Here is a 19,420-nt window from a genome sequence, read left to right on the forward strand (position 1 = left end):
TTAGATTGTTGGCCGGGTGCGGTGACTCACACCTGTAATCCCAGCACTTTGGGAGGCCAAGGCTGGTGGATTATTTGAGGTCAGGAGTTTGAAATCAGTCTGGCCAACATGGTAAAACCCCTGTCTCTACTAAAAATACAAAAAAATTAGCCAGGCATGGTGGCAGGTGCCTGTAATCCCAGCTACTCCAGGGGCTGAGGTACAAGAATCGCTTGAACCCAAGAGGCGGAGGTTGCAGTGAGCCAAGATCTCACCACTGCATTCCAGCCTGGGTGACAGAGTGAGACCCTGTCTCCAAAAAAAAAAAAAAAAATTAAAATTAATAAATTTAAAATAAATAAAAATAAAATTAGATTGTGGTGATAACTGCATAACTCTGTAAATACACGGAAAATCATTTAATTGTATACTTAACATGTATGCAAATTATGCCTTAATAAAGCTGGGGTTTTTTTGGCCAGGTGCAGTGGCTCATGCCTGTAATTCCAGCATTTTGGAAGGCCGAGTCAGGTGGATAACTTGAGGTCAGGAGTCTGACACTAGTCTGGCCAACATGGTGAAACCCTGTCTCTATTAGAATTCAAAAATTAGCCAGGCGTGGTAGTACATGTCTGTAGTTCCAGCTACTCTGGAGGTGGAGGCAGGAGAATCGCTTGAAACCTGGAGGCAGAGGTTGCATTGAGCTGAGATCAGGCCACTGCACTCCAGCCTGAGTGATAGAGCGAGACTGTCTGGAAAAAAAAAAAAAAAAAAAAAAAAAAAAAAAACTCCATCTACTCCAACTCCAAAATCATAAAGCATGCTTACATATTTTTTTCTTTTGTTTCTTCTTTTCATCAAGGAAAGCTGTACTAAATCTGCTTAGTATCTTGACATTTTTCCCAATAGCTTTTAACGTATCTGGTAACATCTCCATTTGTGCTATCCAGTGGTAGTGTTCATCAACATCCATTAGAGTCATCTCAGACAAAACGGCATCTTGAAGAGAGTAAAAAAAAAAATCGTTTTTATGCAGAAAAATAAAAATCTATAGCTACATAGGCTTATAATATTGGGTAACTACTCAATATAGTAAATTGGGGAATATAGGTATCTCACACTTACTGCCATTCTGAGGCTTTTCTCTATGAAGAAATTAAAAAGGAAGAAACTTGGAATAGAAGGCTAAACAGTAAGTCTTAGACATAAATACATTAATCAGGTTAAAAAGTGTCTGGTTTGGTACCTAAAATTATGTGTGTGTGTATGTGTGTGTTTTGTTTTGAGACAGAATCTTGCTCTGTCCAGGCTGGAGTGCAGTGGCGCTATCTCAACTTACTGCAACCTCCGCCTCCCGGGTTCAAGCAATTCTCCTGTCTCAGCCTCCCGAGTAGCTGGGATTACATGCATGTGCCACTATGCCCAGCTAATTTTTGTATTTTTGGTAAAGACGGGGTTTCACCATGTTGGCCAGGCTGGTCTTGAACTCCTGACCTCAGGTGATCCACCCACCTCAGCCTCCCAAAGTGCTGGGATTATAGGCATGAGCCCCCACACCCGGCCTATGTGTATGTGTTTTAATATTGGAGATCTAAGCCCTAATTAACTCATTTGGCAAGTTATCCAGTTTTTTTTTTTTTTTTTTTTTTTTAAGACTGAGTCTCACTCTCACCCAGGTTGGAGTGCAGTGGCGCAATCTCAGCTCAGTGCAACCTCTACCTCCCAGGTTCAAGCGATTCTCCTGCCTCAACCTCCCTAGTAGCTGGGACCAGAGGCATGAGCCACCACGCCCAGCTAATTTTTGAATTTTTAGTAGAGATGGGGTTTCACCATGTTGGCCAGGCTGATCTCAAACTCCTGACCTGGGGTGATCTGCCAGCCTCGGCCTCCCAAAGTGCTGGGATTACCAGCATGAGCCACCGCACCCGGCCATTATCCAGTATTTATAACCCTCGTTGCATGAAATTTCTAGCAACAAAATAAAATTAATTCCCTTGTTTGGTATTCTTAGTTTATTCATTCTTTTTTTTTTTTTTTTGGAAATGGAGTCTCACTCTGTCACCCAGGCTGGAGTACAGTGGCGCGACCTCGGCTCACTGCAACCTCCACCTCCCAGGTTCAAACAATTCTCCTGCCTCAACCTCCATAGTAGCTGGGAATACAAGCACATGCCGCCACACCTGGCTAATTTTTTGTATTTTAGTAGAGACGAGGTTTCACCGTGTTACCCAGGCTGGTCTCGAACTCCTGAGCTCAGGCAATCCACCTGTCTCAGTCTCCCAAAGTGCTAGGATTACAGGCGTGAGCCACCACACCTGACCAGTTTATTCATTGTTTCATTCAACCAGTGTCTACTCTGACGTGTGCTATTCTAGATGCTGTAGATACAACATTAAGTAAAACAAGTTCCCTGACTTCATACTGCTTACCTTCTGGTGAAAGGAGACAGAGAAAAAGTTAATTATATAGATACTAATGCTATAGACAAAAATAAAGAAATGTAGGCTGGGCGCAGTGGTTCATGCCTGTAATCCCAGCACTTTGGGAGGCCAAGGCAGGTGGATCGTTTGAGGTAGGAGTTCAAGACCAGCCTGGACAACATGGTGAAACCCTGTCTCTATTAAAAATACAAAAATTAGCTGGGTGTGGTGGTGCATGCCTCTGGTCCCAGCTACTAAGGAGGTTGAGGCAGAAGAATCGCTTGAGCCTGGGAGGCGGGAGTTGCAGTGAGCCGGAATCGCACCACTGCACTCCAGTCTGGGTGACAGAGTGAGACCCTGTCTTGGGGGGGGGGAAAAAAAAAGGTAAAGTGTAAGAAAAAGTGCCAGGTGGTAGGGATTGGGGATGGTCAGAGAACATCTCATTTTAAAGTGGAATTTAAGCAGGGAATGAGCCATGTGTCCATCTGGTGGAAGATGCTCCAGATAAGGGAATAGTATGCATAAAGACACTGCTGGCATGCTTTAAAAAAAAAAGGAGGCCAGCATAGCTGGCGCTTAGTGAACAAGTCTATATTTTTCCTATTTTATTCCTACTGGAATAGAGGATAACCATTCTCTGAATAACCTCCTTAGTCTTTTCTTCTTTAGTCTGATTAATCCTTCAAAATTTACTTATACATTCTCTTCTCTATCTTTTTCATTAACTTTATGGTTTTACTCTGAACCGCTTCTGTAAACTTACTCCATTCTTCCAACCAAACCAGAATGTTGGCAAGAGTCTTTTCTCTAATTTCAAGAGTCTTAGCATAAGTAGCCATTTTCTCAAGAAAATTGGTTCTCTGTTTTTTCTTTTGTTCTGTAAGGGAGACATTCCTTTCAGAGGACGAGGCAAAAACAAGAGTATAGCGAGTCATTATCCGATGCACATTGTTCATTATTTCACTCAGCTGCATATCAATGTCCTGTAAGAATAAGAAGGGGGTATGTATTAATCCTCAGTTTGAAAAGAAGCTTTGGTCACCTTTCTTCTCAGAATGTCAGTGACAGTTAATTTAAAGCTATCCAATTAAAGTCTTGCTAATTCTAGCTTTATTGTGAGTCTCAAATTTTCCCTCTTAAAAAAAATTCATTTTTCTGCCCTCATCATCCTAGCAATGCTATAATATAATGGAAAGAACATTGGGTTTGAAGCCATATCTGGATCTTAACTCTAGGTCTTTCATTAAAATGACTTTTAATAAATCACAGCATTTCTGAGCTCCCTCTGCAACCTCTGTAAAATGATGGAGATACTAAATACACAGTTGATGTGAAGTGTATAAAATTTGTGAAAATGCTTTATAAACTGTAACTGCTAAAAAAAAAAAAAAAAAGAAAAAGAAAAGAAAAGAAAACAGAAAAAAATGCAAGTTGCTTCTTTTTTCCTTTCTTACCTGGAAAACAGTTATCAGAATATGCCTCAAACATACTTTTCTTTCATTATCTCCTTTGCTCAAGAATCTTATCACTTATTAGCTTAGTACATTGAGTGTATGGGGAAGAAAAAGAATTTTATCAGCAAATCTCTTTTCTTCATCACTCTATCCTAGAAATTTTTTATGGATGTAATTACCACCTCATATATGGCATTTGGAAATTTGTGAAGTCATTTTTGGTTGTCATAATAATTGTGAGGGTGGACTACTGGCATTTAGTAGAGGGTACTAAGGAATGCTAGCCCATCCTACAGTGCAACGGACAGTATCACACAATGAAGAACTGTCTCAAATCCTGTGTGTCTTTTGAATATCTCACAGGACATTCATGTAGGAAAAAAAAATCTATTTATAATTATCCAAGCCTAAAACCAAACTCCAAATCTAAACACAGACCAAGATCAGTGTCTCACACCTGTAATCCGAGTGCTTTGGGAGACCAAAGTGGGAGGATCTCTGGAGGCCATGCATTCAAAACCAGCCTGGGTGACAAAGTGAGATCCTGCCTCTGAAAAAAAAAATTTTTTTGACGGGTCATGGTGGCTCACGCCTGTAATCCCAGCACTCTGGGAGGCTGAGGTGGGTGGATCACTTGTGGTCAGGAGTTCAAGACCAGCCTGCCAACATGGTGAAATCCCGTCTGTCCTAAAAATACAATAAATGAGCTGGGCATGGTGGAGGATGCCTGTAATTCCAGCTACTCGGGAAGCTGAGGCAGGAGAATGTCTTGAACTCAGGAGGTGAAGGTTGCAGTGAGCCAAGATCGCCGCACTACTGCACTCCAGCCTGGGCAACAAGAGTGAAACTCCATCTCAAAAAAAAAAAAAAAAAATTAACACAAAGTGTTTTTTGCCCAATTTAATGATACACTGCAATTTCCACAAATACAAATATTATGTAAATCAATAAAAAAATGTTATTTAAAATTTCTCCAAGAAATTTTCACCATTCTGGAACACCACAGTACCAACAGCAATGCACTAGTGATAAGAATTTTTTTTTTTTTTTTTTTGAGACGGAGTCTCGCTCTGTCGCCCAGGCTGGAGTGCAGTGGTGGGATCTCAGCTCACTGCAAGCTCCGCCTCCTGGGTTTACGCCATTCTCCTGCCTCAGCCTCCCGAGTAGCTGGGACTACAGGCGCCCGCCACCTCGCCCGGCTAGTTTTTTGTATTTTTTAGTAGAGACAGGGTTTCACTGTGTTAGCCAGGATGGTCTCGATCTTCTGACCTCGTGATCCTCCCGTCTTGGCCTCCCAAAGTGCTGGGATTACAGGCTTGAGCCACCGCGCCCGGCCGATAAGAATATTTAGTGCCAGTACAATAAAGCTGAATTTGTATCAGCCTCCATTTGTATCTTTCATATTTATTTTAATTTTACATATAGATGCAAGCCTCTGTCTACTTCTAGTGAAGTTTGACCTAGGATTTACACACTGAAATGCATGTTATTATAAATTGTTTTCCTTTTACTTATTCTCACACATATTAATTTTTAAAGTATAGGTAGTTTATGAATATCATTTTACAGCAATAAAAAAATGTTAAAAATATTTTTTAAAGGCATGGTAAATCTGATAGTTAAGACACTGGTTCAGCCCTTCCAACTTTATTATTCTTTCATTTTGGCTTCAGACAAACTGAACTCTCTCTACACTCCTTATAATAAGAGTAAGATGAGTGTGTAGTTCTCTTCCCTTTTGTGGCCATCATCGAAGCCAGGGTGGCCGAAATGAAGTTCAATCCCTTTGTGACTTCCGACCGAAGCAAGAATCACAAAAGGCATTTCAATGCACCTTCCCACATTCGCAGGAAGATTATGTCTTCCCCTCTTTCCAAAGAGCTGAGACAGAAGTACAATGTGCGATCCATGCCCATCCGAAAGGATGATGAAGTTCAGGTTGTATGAGGACACTATAAAGGTCAGCAATGGGCAAAGTAGTCCAGGTTTACAGGAAGAAATATGTTATCTGCACTGAACGGGTGCAGCGGGAAAAGGCTAATGGCACAACCGTCCATGTGGGCACTCGCCAAAGCAGGGTAGTTCTCACTAGACTAAAACTGGACAAAGACGGCAAAATGATCCTTGAACAAAAAGCTAAATCTCACCAACTAGGAAAGGAAAAGAGCAAATACAAGGAAGAAACAATTGAGAAGATGCAGGAATAAAGTAATCTTATATACGAGCTTTGATTAAAATTTAAAACCAAAAAAAAGAGTAAGATTTGGATTTTGCCAACCAAATCATCATGCAAAATGAGTATTCTGATGTTAGGTGTATCTGCTGTTACAGCCAATAATAATTTAAGTCAGGAACACAGGAGAGCCAAGGCAAAGTTTGCTAAGCCAAATGATGAAGAATAACATTACAAGCTAACACATAGCACACTGATCAAGGAAAAAATACTACCAACTCCTCATAAATTCTCCCAGAAAAATGAAGAGGAAAAAATACTTGCCAACTCATCCTTTGAGATCAATGTATACTGAAGACAGACAAAGGCACTACAAGATAAGAAAACTAAATACAAACATGCCCGATGAATATTGATACAGAAAACCTTACCAAAATACTAGCAAACAGAATTCAACAGCACATGAAAAGGATTATACACCATGATCAAGTGAGATTTATTTCTAGAATGCAAGGATGGTTAAATATACGTAAATCAATCAATGCAATGTGCCAAATTAACAGAATGACAGAAAAAAAAACACATATGATCATCACAATTGATTTAGAAAAAGCATTTGACAAAATTTAACACCCTTTCATGATAAAAAAAGAAAAAAATACAAAAGAGGCTGGGCACAGTAGCTCATGCCTGTAACCCCAGCACTTTGAGAGGCCAACACAGAAGTTTCGCTTTAGTCCAGGAGTTCGAGACCAGCCTGAGCAACATGGTGAAACCCTGGCTCCACAAAAAATAAAAAATATCAGCCAGGTATGGTGGCGTGTGCTTATAGTTACAGCTAGTCAGGAGGCTGAGGTGTGAGGATTGCTTGAACCTGGGAAGTCAAGGCTGCAGTGAGCCATGATTGTGCCACTGCACTCCAGCCTTGGTGACAGAGTGAGCCCCTGTCTTAACAAGAACAAAAAACACACACTAAAGAAACTAGAAATAGAAGAAAACTTCTTCAACATAATAAAGGCCATATACGAAAAGCCCACAGATTATAATATACTCAATAGTGAAAGACTGCAAGTTTTTCTCCAAGATTAGGAACAAGGCAAGGAGGCCCACTTTCACCATCTATCTAACCTAGTACTGGAAGTCCTAGACACCACAATTAGGCAAGAAAAAGAAATAAAAGGCACACAATTTAGAAAGGAAAAAGTAAAATTATCTCTGTTCACAGATAACATGATCTTAAATTGTAGAAACCCTACATATGTAGAAAGCTCTATATACGTAGAAAGCCCTAAGGCTTACCCCCTGTGCTCATGTGCACATGCACACGCACACACACACACACACAAACACACTACTAGAACAATAAATTCAGCAAAGTTGCAGGGTAAAAAATACATACAGATCAGTCACATTGCTAACTACACTAACACTGAGCAATATGAAAAAGAAATTAAGAAAACAATGCCATTTATAATAGCATCAAAAATAATAATGTATTTAGAAATTGCAGCTCACACCTGTAATCCCAGCACTTTGAAAGCCCGAGACAGGTGGATCACCTGAGGTTGGGAGTTCAAGACCAGTCTGGCCAACATGGTGAAACCCTGTCTCTACAAAAATACAAAAATTATTCAGGTATGATGGTGGGTGCTTGTAGTCCCAGCTACTTGGGAGGCTGAGGTGGGAGAATCACTTGAACCTGGGAGGCAGAGGTTGCAGTGAGCTGATGTTGTGCCACTGCACTCCAGCCTGGGTAACAGAGAGAGACTCTGTCTCAAAAATAATAATACTGAGAGGCCAAGACAGGTGGATCACTTGAGGTCAGAAGTTCGGGACCAGCCTGGCCAACATGGTGAAACCCCGTCTTTACTAAAAATACAAAAATTAGCCAGCACGGTGGCAGGCATCTGTAATCCCAGCTACTCAGGAGGCTGAGGCAGAAATGCTTGCACCCAGGAGGCAGACCTTGCAGTGAGCTACGATCGCACCACCGCACTCCAGCCAGGGCAGCAGAGCAAGACTCCATCTCAAAAATAAATAAATAAATAAAAATTTAAAATAATAATAATAATAAATTTAGAAATAAACTTATCCAAGGAGGTAAAAGACTTGTATACTTGTTGTTTTCACTACAAAATGTTACTGAGAGAAATTAAACACAAGTAAATTGAAAGATATCCCATGTTTATGGATTGGAATATTTAATGCTGTTAAGATGTCAATACTACCTAAACCAATCTACAGATTAATACAACCCCTATCAAAATCCCAATGGCTTTTGTTTTGTTTTGTTTTGTTTTTGCAGCAATACAAAAATTCATCCTAAAATTTACATGGAATCTCAAGGGACCCTGAATGGCTGAAACAATCTTGAAAAAGAAAAATGAAGTTGGAGATCCCACATTTTCTGATTTCAAACTTATTCCAAAGCTACATTAATCAAAATAATGTGGTACAGGCATAAAGACAGACTTGTAACCTGATAGAATAGAATAGAGAGCGCATAAATAAACACCAAGTTAACAGTATGTGTATAGTAGAGTGTATTCATAGCATAAGGTCAAATTATTTTCCAGAAGGTTGCTAAGGCCACCCAATGAGGAAAGGACAGTCTTCTAAAAAAAAAAACACACACACAAATGTTGGTGGGAAAACTGAATATCTACATATGAAAGAATGAAGTTGGATCCTTACCTTATATCATATAAAAAATTTAACTCTAATTTGCCAGTCTGTGTCTTTTAATTGGACCATTTAGTCCATTTACATTTAAAGTTAATATTGTTATGTATGAACTTGATCCTGTCATGGTGATATCAGCTGGTTATTTTGCTCGTTAGTTGAAGACTCATCAGTTTGCTGTATTCAGGAGACCCATCTCACATGCAGAGACACACATAGGCTCAAAATAAAGGGATGGAGGAAGATCTACCAAGCAAATGGAGAACAAAAAAAAGCAGGGGTTGCAATCCTAGTCTCTGATAAAACAGACTTTAAACCATCAAAGATCAAAGGAGACAAGGAAGGCCATTACATAATGGTAAAGGGATCAATTCAACAGGAATAGCTAACTATCCTAAATATATATGCACCCAATACAGGAGCACCCAGATTCATAAAGCAAGTCCTTAGAGACTTACAAAGAGACTTAGACTCCCATACAATAATAATGGGAGACTTCAACACCCCACTGTCAACATAGACAGATCAACGAGACAGAAAGTTAACAAGGATATCCAGGAATTGAACTCAACTCTGCACCAAGGGGACCTAATAGACATCTACAGAACTCTCCACCCCAAATCAACAGAATATACATTCTTCTCAGCACCACATCACACTTATTCCAAAATTGACCACACAGTTGGAAGTAAAGCACTCCTCAGCAAATGTAAAAGAACAGAAATTATAACAAGCTGTCTCTCAGACCACAGTGCAATCAAACTAGAACTCAGGACCAAGAAACTCAATCAAAACTGCTCAACTACATGGAAACTGAACAACCTGCTCCTGAATGACTACTGAGTACATAACAAAATGAAGATAGAAATAAAGATGTTCTTTGAAACCAATGAGAACAAAGATACAACATACCAGAATCTCTGGGACACATTTAAAGCAGTGTGTAGAGGGAAATGTATAGCACTAAATGCCCACAAGAGAAAGCTGGAAAGATCTAAAATTGACACCCTAACATCACAATTAAAAGAACTAGAGAAGCAAGAGCAAACACATTCGAAAGCTAGCAGAAAGCAAGAAATAACTAAGATCAGAGCAGAACTGAAGGAGATAGAGACACAAAAAACCCTCCAAAAAATCAATGAATCCAGGAGCTAGTTTTTTGAAAAGATCAACAAAGTTGATAGACCGCTAGCAAGACTAATAAAGAAGAAAAGAGAGAAGAATCAAATAGATGCAATAAAAAATGATAAAGGGGATATCACCACCGACCCCACAGAAATACAAACTACCATCAGAGAATACTATAAACACTTCTACACAAATAAACTAGAAAACCTAGAAGAAATGGATAATTTCCTGGACACTTACACTCTCCCAAGACTAAACCAGGAAGAAGTTGAATCCCTGAATAGACCAATAGCAGGCTCTGAAATTGAGGCAATCATTAATAGCCTACCAACCAAAAAAAGTCCAGGACCAGACGGATTCACAGCCGAATTCTACCGGAGGTACAAGGAGGAGCTGGGACCATTCCTTCTGAAAACATTCCAATCAATAGAAAAAGAGGGAATCCTCCCTAAATCATTTTATGAGGCCAACATCATCCTGATACCAAAGCCTGGCAGAGACACAACAAAAAAAGATAATTTTAGACCAATATCCCTGATGAACATTGATGCAGAAATCCTCAATAAAATACTAGCAAACCGAATCCAGCAGCACATCAAAAAGCTTATCCACCATGATCAAGTGGGCCTCATCCCTGGGATGCAAGGCTGGTTCAACATACAAAAATCAATAAACGTAATCCAGCATATAAACAGAACCAAAGACAAAAACCACATGATTATCTCAATAGATGCAGAAATGGCCTTTGACAAAATTCAACAGCACTTCATGCTAAAAACTCTCAATAAATTCGGTATTGATGGAACGTATCTCAAAATAATAAGAGCTATTTATGACAAACCCACAGCCAATATCATACTGAATGGGCAAAAACTGGAAGCATTCCCTTTGAAAACCGGCACAAGACAGGGATGCCCTCTCTCACCACTTCTATTCAACATAGTGTTGGAAGTTCTGGCTAGGGCAATCAGGCAAGAGAAAGAAATCAAGGGTATTCAGTTAGGAAAAGAAGAAGTCAAATTGTCCCTGTTTGCAGATGACATGATTGTATATTTAGAAAATCCCATCATCTCAGCCCAAAATCTCCTTAAGCTGATAAGCAACTTCAGCAAAGTCTCAGGATACAAAATTAATGTGCAAAAATCACAAGCATTCTTATACATCAGTAACAGACAAACAGAGAGCCAAATCATGAATGAACTTCCATTCACAATTGCTTCAAAGAGAATAAAATACCTAGGAATCCAACTTACAAAAGATGTAAAGGACATCTTCAAGGAGAACTACAAACCACTGCTCAGTGAAATAAAAGAGGACATGAGGACACAAACAAATGGAAGAACATACCATGTTCATGGATGGGAAGAATTGATATCGTGAAAATGGCCATACTGCCCAAGGTAATTTATAGATTCAATGCCATTCCCATCAAGCTACCAATGACTTTCTTCACAGAATTGGAAAAAACTGCTTTAAAGTTCATATGGAATCAAAAAAGACCCTGCATTGCCAAGACAATCCTAAGTCAAAAGAACAAAGCTGGAGGCATCATGCTACCTGACTTCAAACTATACTACAAGGCTACAGTAACCAAAACAGCATGGTACTGGTACCAAAACAGAGATATAGATCAATAGAACAGAACAGAGTCCTCAGAAATAATACCACACATCTACAGCCATCAGATCTTTGACAAACCTGACAAAAACAAGAAATGGGGAAAGGATTCCCTATTTAATAAATGGTGCTGGGAAAATTGGCTAGCCATAAGTAGAAAGCTGAAACTGGATCCTTTCCTTACTCCTTATACGAAAATTAATTCAAGATGGATTAGAGACTTAAATGTTAGACCTAAAACCATAAAAACCCTAGAAGAAAACCTAGGTAATACCATTCAGGACATAGGCATGGGCAAGGACTTCATGTCTAAAACACCAAAAGCAATGGCAACAAAAGCCAAAATTGACAAATGGGATCTAATTAAACTAAAGAGCTTCTGCACAGCAAAAGAAACTACTATCAGAGTGAACAGGCAACCTACAGAATGGGAGAAAATTTTTGCAATCTACTCATCTGACGAAGGGCTAATATCCAGAACCTACAAAGAACTCAAACAAATTTACGAGAAAAAAACAAACAGCCCCATCAAAAAGTGGGCAAAGGATATGAACAGACATTTCTCAAAAGAAGACATGCATACAGCCCACAGACACATGAAAAAATGCTCGTCATCACTGGCCATCAGAGAAATGCAAATCAAAACCACAATGAGATACCATCTCACACCAGTTAGAATGGCAATCATTAAAAAGTCAGGAAACAACAGGTGCTGGAGAGGATGTGGAGAAATAGGAACACTTTTACACTGTTGGTGGGATTGTAAACTGGTTTAACCATTGTGGAAAACAGTATGGCGATTCCTCAAGGATCTAGAACTAGAAATACCATATGACCCAGCCATCCCATTACTGGGTGTATACCCAAAGGATTATAAATCATGCTGCTATAAAGACACATGCACATGTATGTTTATTGCGTCACTATTCACAATAGCAAAGTGTTAGAATCAACCCAAATGTCATCAGTGACAGACTGGATTAAGAAAATGTGGCACATATACACCATGGAATACTATGCAGCCATAAAAAAGAATGAGTTCATGTCCTTTGTAGGGACATGGATGCAGCTGGAAACCATCATTCTCAGCAAACTATCACAAGAACAGAAAACCAAACACTGCATGTTCTCACTCATAGGTGGGAATTGAACAATGAGATCACTTGGACTCTGGAAGGGGAAAATCACACACCAGGGCCCATTATGGGGAAGGGGGAGGGGAGAGGGATGGCATTGGGAGTTACACCTGATATAAATGATGAGTTGATTGGTGCTGACGAGTTGATGGGTGCAGCACACCAACATGGCACAAGTATGCATACGTAACAAACCTGCACATTGTGCACATGTACCCTAGAACTTAAAGTATAATAAAAAAAAATTTAACTCAAAATAGATTAAAGACCTAATACTTATAAAACACTTAGAAGAAAACATAGGAGAAAGGCTTCATGGCACTGGATTTGGCAATGATTTCTTGGACATGACACAAAATCACATGCAATAAAAGTAAAAATAGATAAATGGGCTGGGCACAGTGGCTCACGCCTGTAATCCCAGCACTTTGGGAAGCCGAGGCAGGTGGATCACAAGGTCAGGAGATCGAGACCATCCTGGCTAACATGGTGAAACCCCGTCTCTACTAAAAATACAAAAAAATTTAGCCAGGCATGGTGGCAGGTGCCTATAGACCCAGCTACTCGGGAGGCTGAGGCAAGAGAATTACTTGAACTTGGGAGGCAGAGGTTGCAGTGAGCTGAGATCCCGCCACTGCACGCCAGCCTGGGCAACAGAGCGAGACTCCATCTCAAAAAAAAAAAAAAAAGATAAATGAACTGTAACAAAGTTAAAAACATTTGTTTGTCAGAGGACAAAATCAACAGATTGAAAAGTCAACCTAGGAAATGGGAGAAAATATTTGCAAATTGTATATCCAGTAAGGGTTAATATCCACAACATATAAATAATGTGTACAAAATCAATGTCAAAAAAACCCACAAAACCCAAATAGGCTGCACACTGGTGGCTCACCCCTGTAATCCCAGGACTTTGGGAGACCGAGGTGGGCAGATCAGTTGAAGTCAGGAGTTTGAGATCAGCCTGGCCAACATGGTGAAACCCTGTCCCTACTAAGAATGCAAAAATTAGCCAGGCATGGTGGCACACTCCTGTAATCCCAGCTACTTGGGCGGCTGAGGCATAGGAATCACTTGAGCCTGGGAGGTAGAGGTTGCAGTGAGCTGAGATTATGCCAGTGCACTTCAGCCTAGGCGACAGAGAGACACTCCATACCCCCAAAAAAACAAAAACAAAAACCCAAATAAACCAATTTTAAAATGGGCAAAGGATCCAAAAAAGATATATAAATGGCCCAAAAATATATGAAAATGTATTCAACATAACTAGTCATTAGGAAAATGTAAATCAAAATCACAATGATATACTAGTTCATACCCGTTAAGATGGCTACTATGAAAAAAACAGAAAATAACAGGTGTGGGTGAGGCTGTGCAAAATTGGAACCCTGTGCACTGCTGGTAGGAATGTAATATTGTGCACCTGCTGTGGAGAAAAGGATGACAATTCCTCCAAATATTAAAAATAGAATCACCTATGATCTAGCAATTGTTCTCTGTGTATACATCCAAAAGAATTATAAGCAGGGTCCCTAAGAAATATTTGTACACTCATGCTCATTAATGTCATTATTCACAATAACCAAGAGGTAGAAGTAACCCAAGTGTCCATTAACAGATAAATGGATAAACAAAATATGGTGTATAATTATATATATACACAATGGAGGCTGGGCACAGTGGCTCATGCCTGTAATCCCGGCACTTTGGGAGGCTGAGGTGGGCGGGTCACTTGAGGTCAGGAGTTTGAGGCCACCCTGGCCAACATGGTGAAACCTCGTGTTGCACTAAAAAACACAAAAATTAACCGGGCATGGTGGTGGGTGCCCGTAATCCCAGCTACTTGGGAGGCTGAGGCAGGAGAATCGCTTGAACCTGGGAGATGTAGGTTACAGTGAGCCAAGATTGTGCCATAGCACTCCAGCCTGAGCAACAGAGGGAGACTTCGTCTCAAAAAGTTTAATGTAATTTAATTTTTTTTTTTTTTTTGAGGCAGAGTCTTACTCTTTTACCCAGGCTAGAGTGCAGTGGCATGATCTCAGCTCACTGCAAACTCTGCCTTCTGGGTTCAAGTGATTCTCCTGCCTTAGCCTCCCGAGTAGCTGGGATTACAGGTGCCCACCACCACGCCCAGCTAATTTTTGCATTTTTTGGTACAGACAGGGTTTCACTATCTTGGCCAGGCTGGTCTGGAACTCCTGACCTCATGATCCACCTGCCTCTGCCTCCCAAAGTGCTGGGACTATAGGCGTGAACCACTGTGCCCGGCCGACTTAATTTAATTTTAAAATATACATAATAGAATGTTATTCAGCCTTAAAATTGAAGGATATTTTGACATGCACTACAATATGGATGAGCCTTGAACATACTATGCTAAGTGAATAAGCCAGTCATAAAAAGACAAATACTTTATGATTCCACTTAAATGAGGCATCTAGAATAGTTGAATTCATAGAAACTAAGTACAGTTGTGGTTTCCAGGGGATAAGGAGAAAGGGAAATGGATGCTGTTGTTTAATGGATACAGAACTTCAGTTTTCAAAGGTGAAATACTTCTGACTTTGGTTGCAAAATAATGTATAGCAATACATATTCACACTTAAAACTATTGTACTATATACTTAAAAATAATTAAGGCAGTAAATTTTATGTATATTTAACCACAATTTTTTTTTTTTTTTCTGAGACGGAGTTTCGCTCTTGTTGCCCAGGTTGGAGCACAATGGCATGATCTTGGCTCACTGCAACATCGACCTCCCAGGTTCAAGCGATTATCCTGCCACAGCCTCCCAAGTAGCTGGGATTACAGGCATGCGCCACCACACCCAGTTAATTTTGTATTTTTAGTAGAGACGGGGTTTCACCATGTTGGTCAGGCTGGTCTCAAACTCCTGACCTCAAGTGATCTGCCTGCCTTGGCCTCCCAAAGTGTTGGGATTACAGGAGTGAGCCATCATACCTGGCCCAATTAATTTTTTTTAATTTAAAGAGGAGTAATCAAATGTTAAGTGATGGAAATATTGAAATCAGAAAGAGAGGTGATGCAGTTGTAGCAAATCTAACTTAAGAACACAGGAGACAGGAGACAAAGTTGGCCAAGCTGAGTGATAAAGAATAACATCATAACTAATGCACAGTATGGTGGTTAAAAAATAAATATGCTGGGTGCGGTGGCTCAGGCCCGTAATCCCAGCACTTTGGGAGGCTGAAGCAAGTAGATCATGAGGTCAGGCGTTCGAGACAAGCCTGGGCAACATAGTGAAACCCTGTTTCTACTAAAAATACAAAAAATTAGCCGGGCATGGTGGCACGCACCTGTAATGCCAGCTACTCGGGAGGCTGATGCAGGAGAATTGCTTGAACCTAGGAGGCAGAGGTTGCAGTGAGCCAAGACTGTGCCACTGCATGTGACAGTGTGAGACTCCGTCTCCAAAAAAAAAAAAAGAAAGAAAGAAAGAATACTAGATAATACGAGGCCAGGCACGGTAGTTCACACTTGTGTAATCCTAGCACTTTGGGAGGCCAAGGCGGGCGAATCACTTGAGGTCAGGAGTTGGAGACCAACCTGCCCAAGATGGTGAAACCCCGTCTCTACTAAAAATACGAAAAATTAGCCAGGTATAGTGGTGGGTGCCTGTAATCCCAGGTATGTGTGAGGCTGAGGCAGAGAATTGCTTGAACCTGGGAGGCGGAGGTTACTGTGAGCCGAGATCGTGCCACTGCACTCCAGCCTCCTGGGTGACAGAGCAAGACTCTGTCTAAAAAAAAAAAAAAAAAAGAAAAAAAGAAAGAAAGAAATAATACTAGGCTGGGCAGTGGTGGCTCACACCTGTAATTGCAGCACTTTGGGAGGCTGAGGTGGGCGTATCACGAGGTCGGGAATTCAAGACCAGCCTGGTCAACATAGTGAAACCCCGTCTCTACTAAAAATACAAAAATTAGCCGGGTGTGGTGGCATGCACCTGCAGTCCCAGCTACTCGGTAGGCTGAGGCAGGAGAATTGCTCAAACCTGGGAGGCAGAGGTTGCAGTGAGCTCAGACCACACCATTGCACTCCAGCCTGGGTGATAGAGTGAGGCTCCATCTCAAAAAAGTAAAACAAAACAAAAAAAGAAATAATACTAATTGCTCACAAACTTTTCCAAAAAGTTGAAGAGAAAGGAGCAATTCCTAATTCATTCTTTGATGTCAGCATTACCCTGATATTAAAATCAGACAGATGTAAAAGAAGAAAATTACAAACCAATATCCCTCACCTCATGAAAACAGTCACAAAAAATGCTTCATAAGATTTTCAAAAATTCTGGGACAGATAGGTGACCAATAAAATAAAACAGAAAATAGAAACAAACAATATCCTTAAAAAATAGTATCGTGAACAAGTGGGATTTACCGTGGTATGCAAGGCTGATTCAAAATTTGATAATTTCTAAATGTAACTCACTAGGTCTACGGATTAAAGAAGAACAATTTATTGCCTCGGTATACACAGAAAAAGTAGTTGACAAAATTCAACATTCATTCATGATTTCTAAAAGAAGCTCAATAATAAACGAGGACTAGAGGGTAATTTCCTCAACCTGATAAAGACCATTTACAAAACATTTACAGCTAGCATCATACTTAATGGTGAAAGTTTTAAGCGCTCTAAAGGTTCTGTTCTAATCATTTGTACTCAACATTGGATAAATGTCCTAACCAATTCAATAAGGTCAAAAAAAGAAATACAAGAAAATGGATTGGAAAGAAAGAAGCAACATGGTTTCTATTTACGACAAAAAGTTTGTCCATGTAAAAACTTCCAAAGAATTTACCAAAGAGGCCAGGAGCAGCGTCTCACACCTGTAAACCCAGCACTTTGGGAGGCCAAGGCTGGCAGGTCACTTGAGTCCAGAAGTTCAGGACCAGACTGGCCAATGTCATGCAACTCTCTCTCTACCAAAAATACAAAAATTAGCCGGGCGTGGTGGCACGTGCCTGTAGTCCCATCTACTTGGGAGGCTGACGCAGGAGAATCGCTTGAACTCGGGAGGCAGAGGTTGCAGTGAGCCAAGATCACTCCACTGCACTCCAGCCTGGGCCACAGAGCGACACTCCATCTCAAAAAAAAAAAAAAAAAAAAACAAATAAAATATAACAAACCAAAAACCATTTATTTACACTAGCAATATACAATTAGAAATTGAAATTTGGCCGAGCATGGTGGCTCATGCCTGTAATCCCAGCACTTTGGGAGGCCGAGGCGTGTGAATCACCTGAGGTCAGGAGTTTGAGACCAGCATGGCCAACATGGTGAAACCCTGTCTCTACTAAAAACACAAAAAATTAGCTGGACATGTTGATGCACACCTGTAATCCCAGCTACTCAGGAGACTGAGGCAAAAGAATCACTTGAACCTGGGAAGTGGAGGTTACAGCTAGCTGAGATTACACCATTGCACTCCAGGCTGGGCAACAAGTGCAAAACTCTGTTCCAAAAAAAAAAGTAGCCAGGTGTGGTGGTGGATACCTGTAACCTCAGCTACTCAGGAGGCTGAGGTAGGAGAATCGCCTGAACCTGAGAGGCAGAGATTGCAGTGAGCCGAGACTGTGCTACTGCACTCCAGCCTGGGTGACAGAGAGAGACTCCGTCTCAAAACAAAAAAAGAAAAAGAAATTGAAATTTAATAAAACAGTGTCACAGGAGCCTATGGGTGTCACTTTGCCATCCAGAAACCTCTGCGGCCAGCGAAGCCTCTGCTTGAGTTTTGCTCATGCCCGCTGGGCTCATTCCACCTACTAGGCCCAGCAGGCTGCCCTCAGATCATGATACCGGCCCGAATCCTATGCCTGCCAAGGGTGAGCCAGGCATGGAGCAGAGAGGAGTGTGTGAGCAAACAAGTGCAGGGTTTGGCCACTGTGCACCCCCGCTGTAGCAGCAGGGCAGGCATCTCCAGGTGCTGGCACAAGCACTGGCTCTGGGAGAGGCTGTGGCTGGACCAGACATACCACAAGCGGGTTCTGCTGCAGGCACCAGTGTCCGGATGAGGAAAACTCAGTGGTACCCAAAAGCTCAGAGGTCTGGGCCCTCAGAAGGATCACCACTTTTCATTCACACAGTCCGGGGGCATGTCACAACCGTAGCTCAGTGAGCCAGCTGGGGATGTGTTACAGCTCCTTTAGTTCCCGCCGTTTAGTCCCAAGTTCCTACCCCTGTCTAGGAAGAATGAGGTTACATGGGCAACTGAAGGGTGAGCAAGGTGGAGAGGAGCTTTACTGAGTAACAGAACAGCTCTCAGCAGAGAGGATACCTGAAGTGAGTAGCTCCTATCTGCAGTCAAGTCATCCCAACAAGTGTAGAGGAGACTTGAAGTGGGTAGCTGCTATCCGAAGGCAGGTAGGCCTGATGAGTGTAGGCCACTCAAAGTGGATAGCTCCTGTCTTTAGGCAGGTAGTCCCTAGGAGGCTCTGAGTCTGGCTAGGTTTGGGGTTTTTATGGGCTCAAAAGGGAGGAAGTGCATGCTGATTGGTCCATGGGCAGCCCTGGTGGGCCTGGAAAAAGTACCATCTGATTGGCCGAAAGGCATCAAGGAAGCTTTCACTCTGGTCCTGGACTCCACCCTAAACTGGCATTGTGGGTTGAACCTCCTTTTACTTCTGTCTCTCTCAATCTCTCTCTCTTTTTTTTTTTTTTTTTTTTTTTAGACAAAGTCTTATCCTGTTGCCCAGGCTGGAGTTCAGTGATGCAGTCATAGCTCACCGCAGCCTAGGACTCCTGGGCTCAAGAGATCCTTCCACTTTCACCTCCCAAGTAGCTGGGACTACAGACAAGTGCTACCATGGTCAGCT

At 41.2% G+C, this 19,420-nt stretch overlaps 1 protein-coding gene and 1 pseudogene across 1 annotated transcript in view; one reads left to right on the forward strand and one right to left on the reverse strand.

The window, feature by feature from the left end:
- The window catches only part of FAM186A (family with sequence similarity 186 member A), a 72,746-nt gene that overhangs the window by 31,791 nt on the left and 21,535 nt on the right, over positions 1 to 19,420 (reverse strand). Inside the window, exons 2-3 of the mRNA XM_025402999.1 lie at positions 3,163 to 3,382; positions 808 to 978 (exon numbers count right to left, since the gene is read on the reverse strand). Of these exons, the coding sequence (XP_025258784.1) occupies positions 808 to 978; positions 3,163 to 3,382 (391 nt within the window). The remainder of the gene's footprint in view (positions 1 to 807; positions 979 to 3,162; positions 3,383 to 19,420) is intronic.
- On the forward strand, positions 5,624 to 6,060 carry LOC112635100 (annotated as a pseudogene).

The sequence above is a fragment of the Theropithecus gelada genome, chromosome 11, assembly GCF_003255815.1.
Source record: "Theropithecus gelada isolate Dixy chromosome 11, Tgel_1.0, whole genome shotgun sequence".
Lineage (NCBI taxonomy): Eukaryota > Metazoa > Chordata > Mammalia > Primates > Cercopithecidae > Theropithecus > Theropithecus gelada.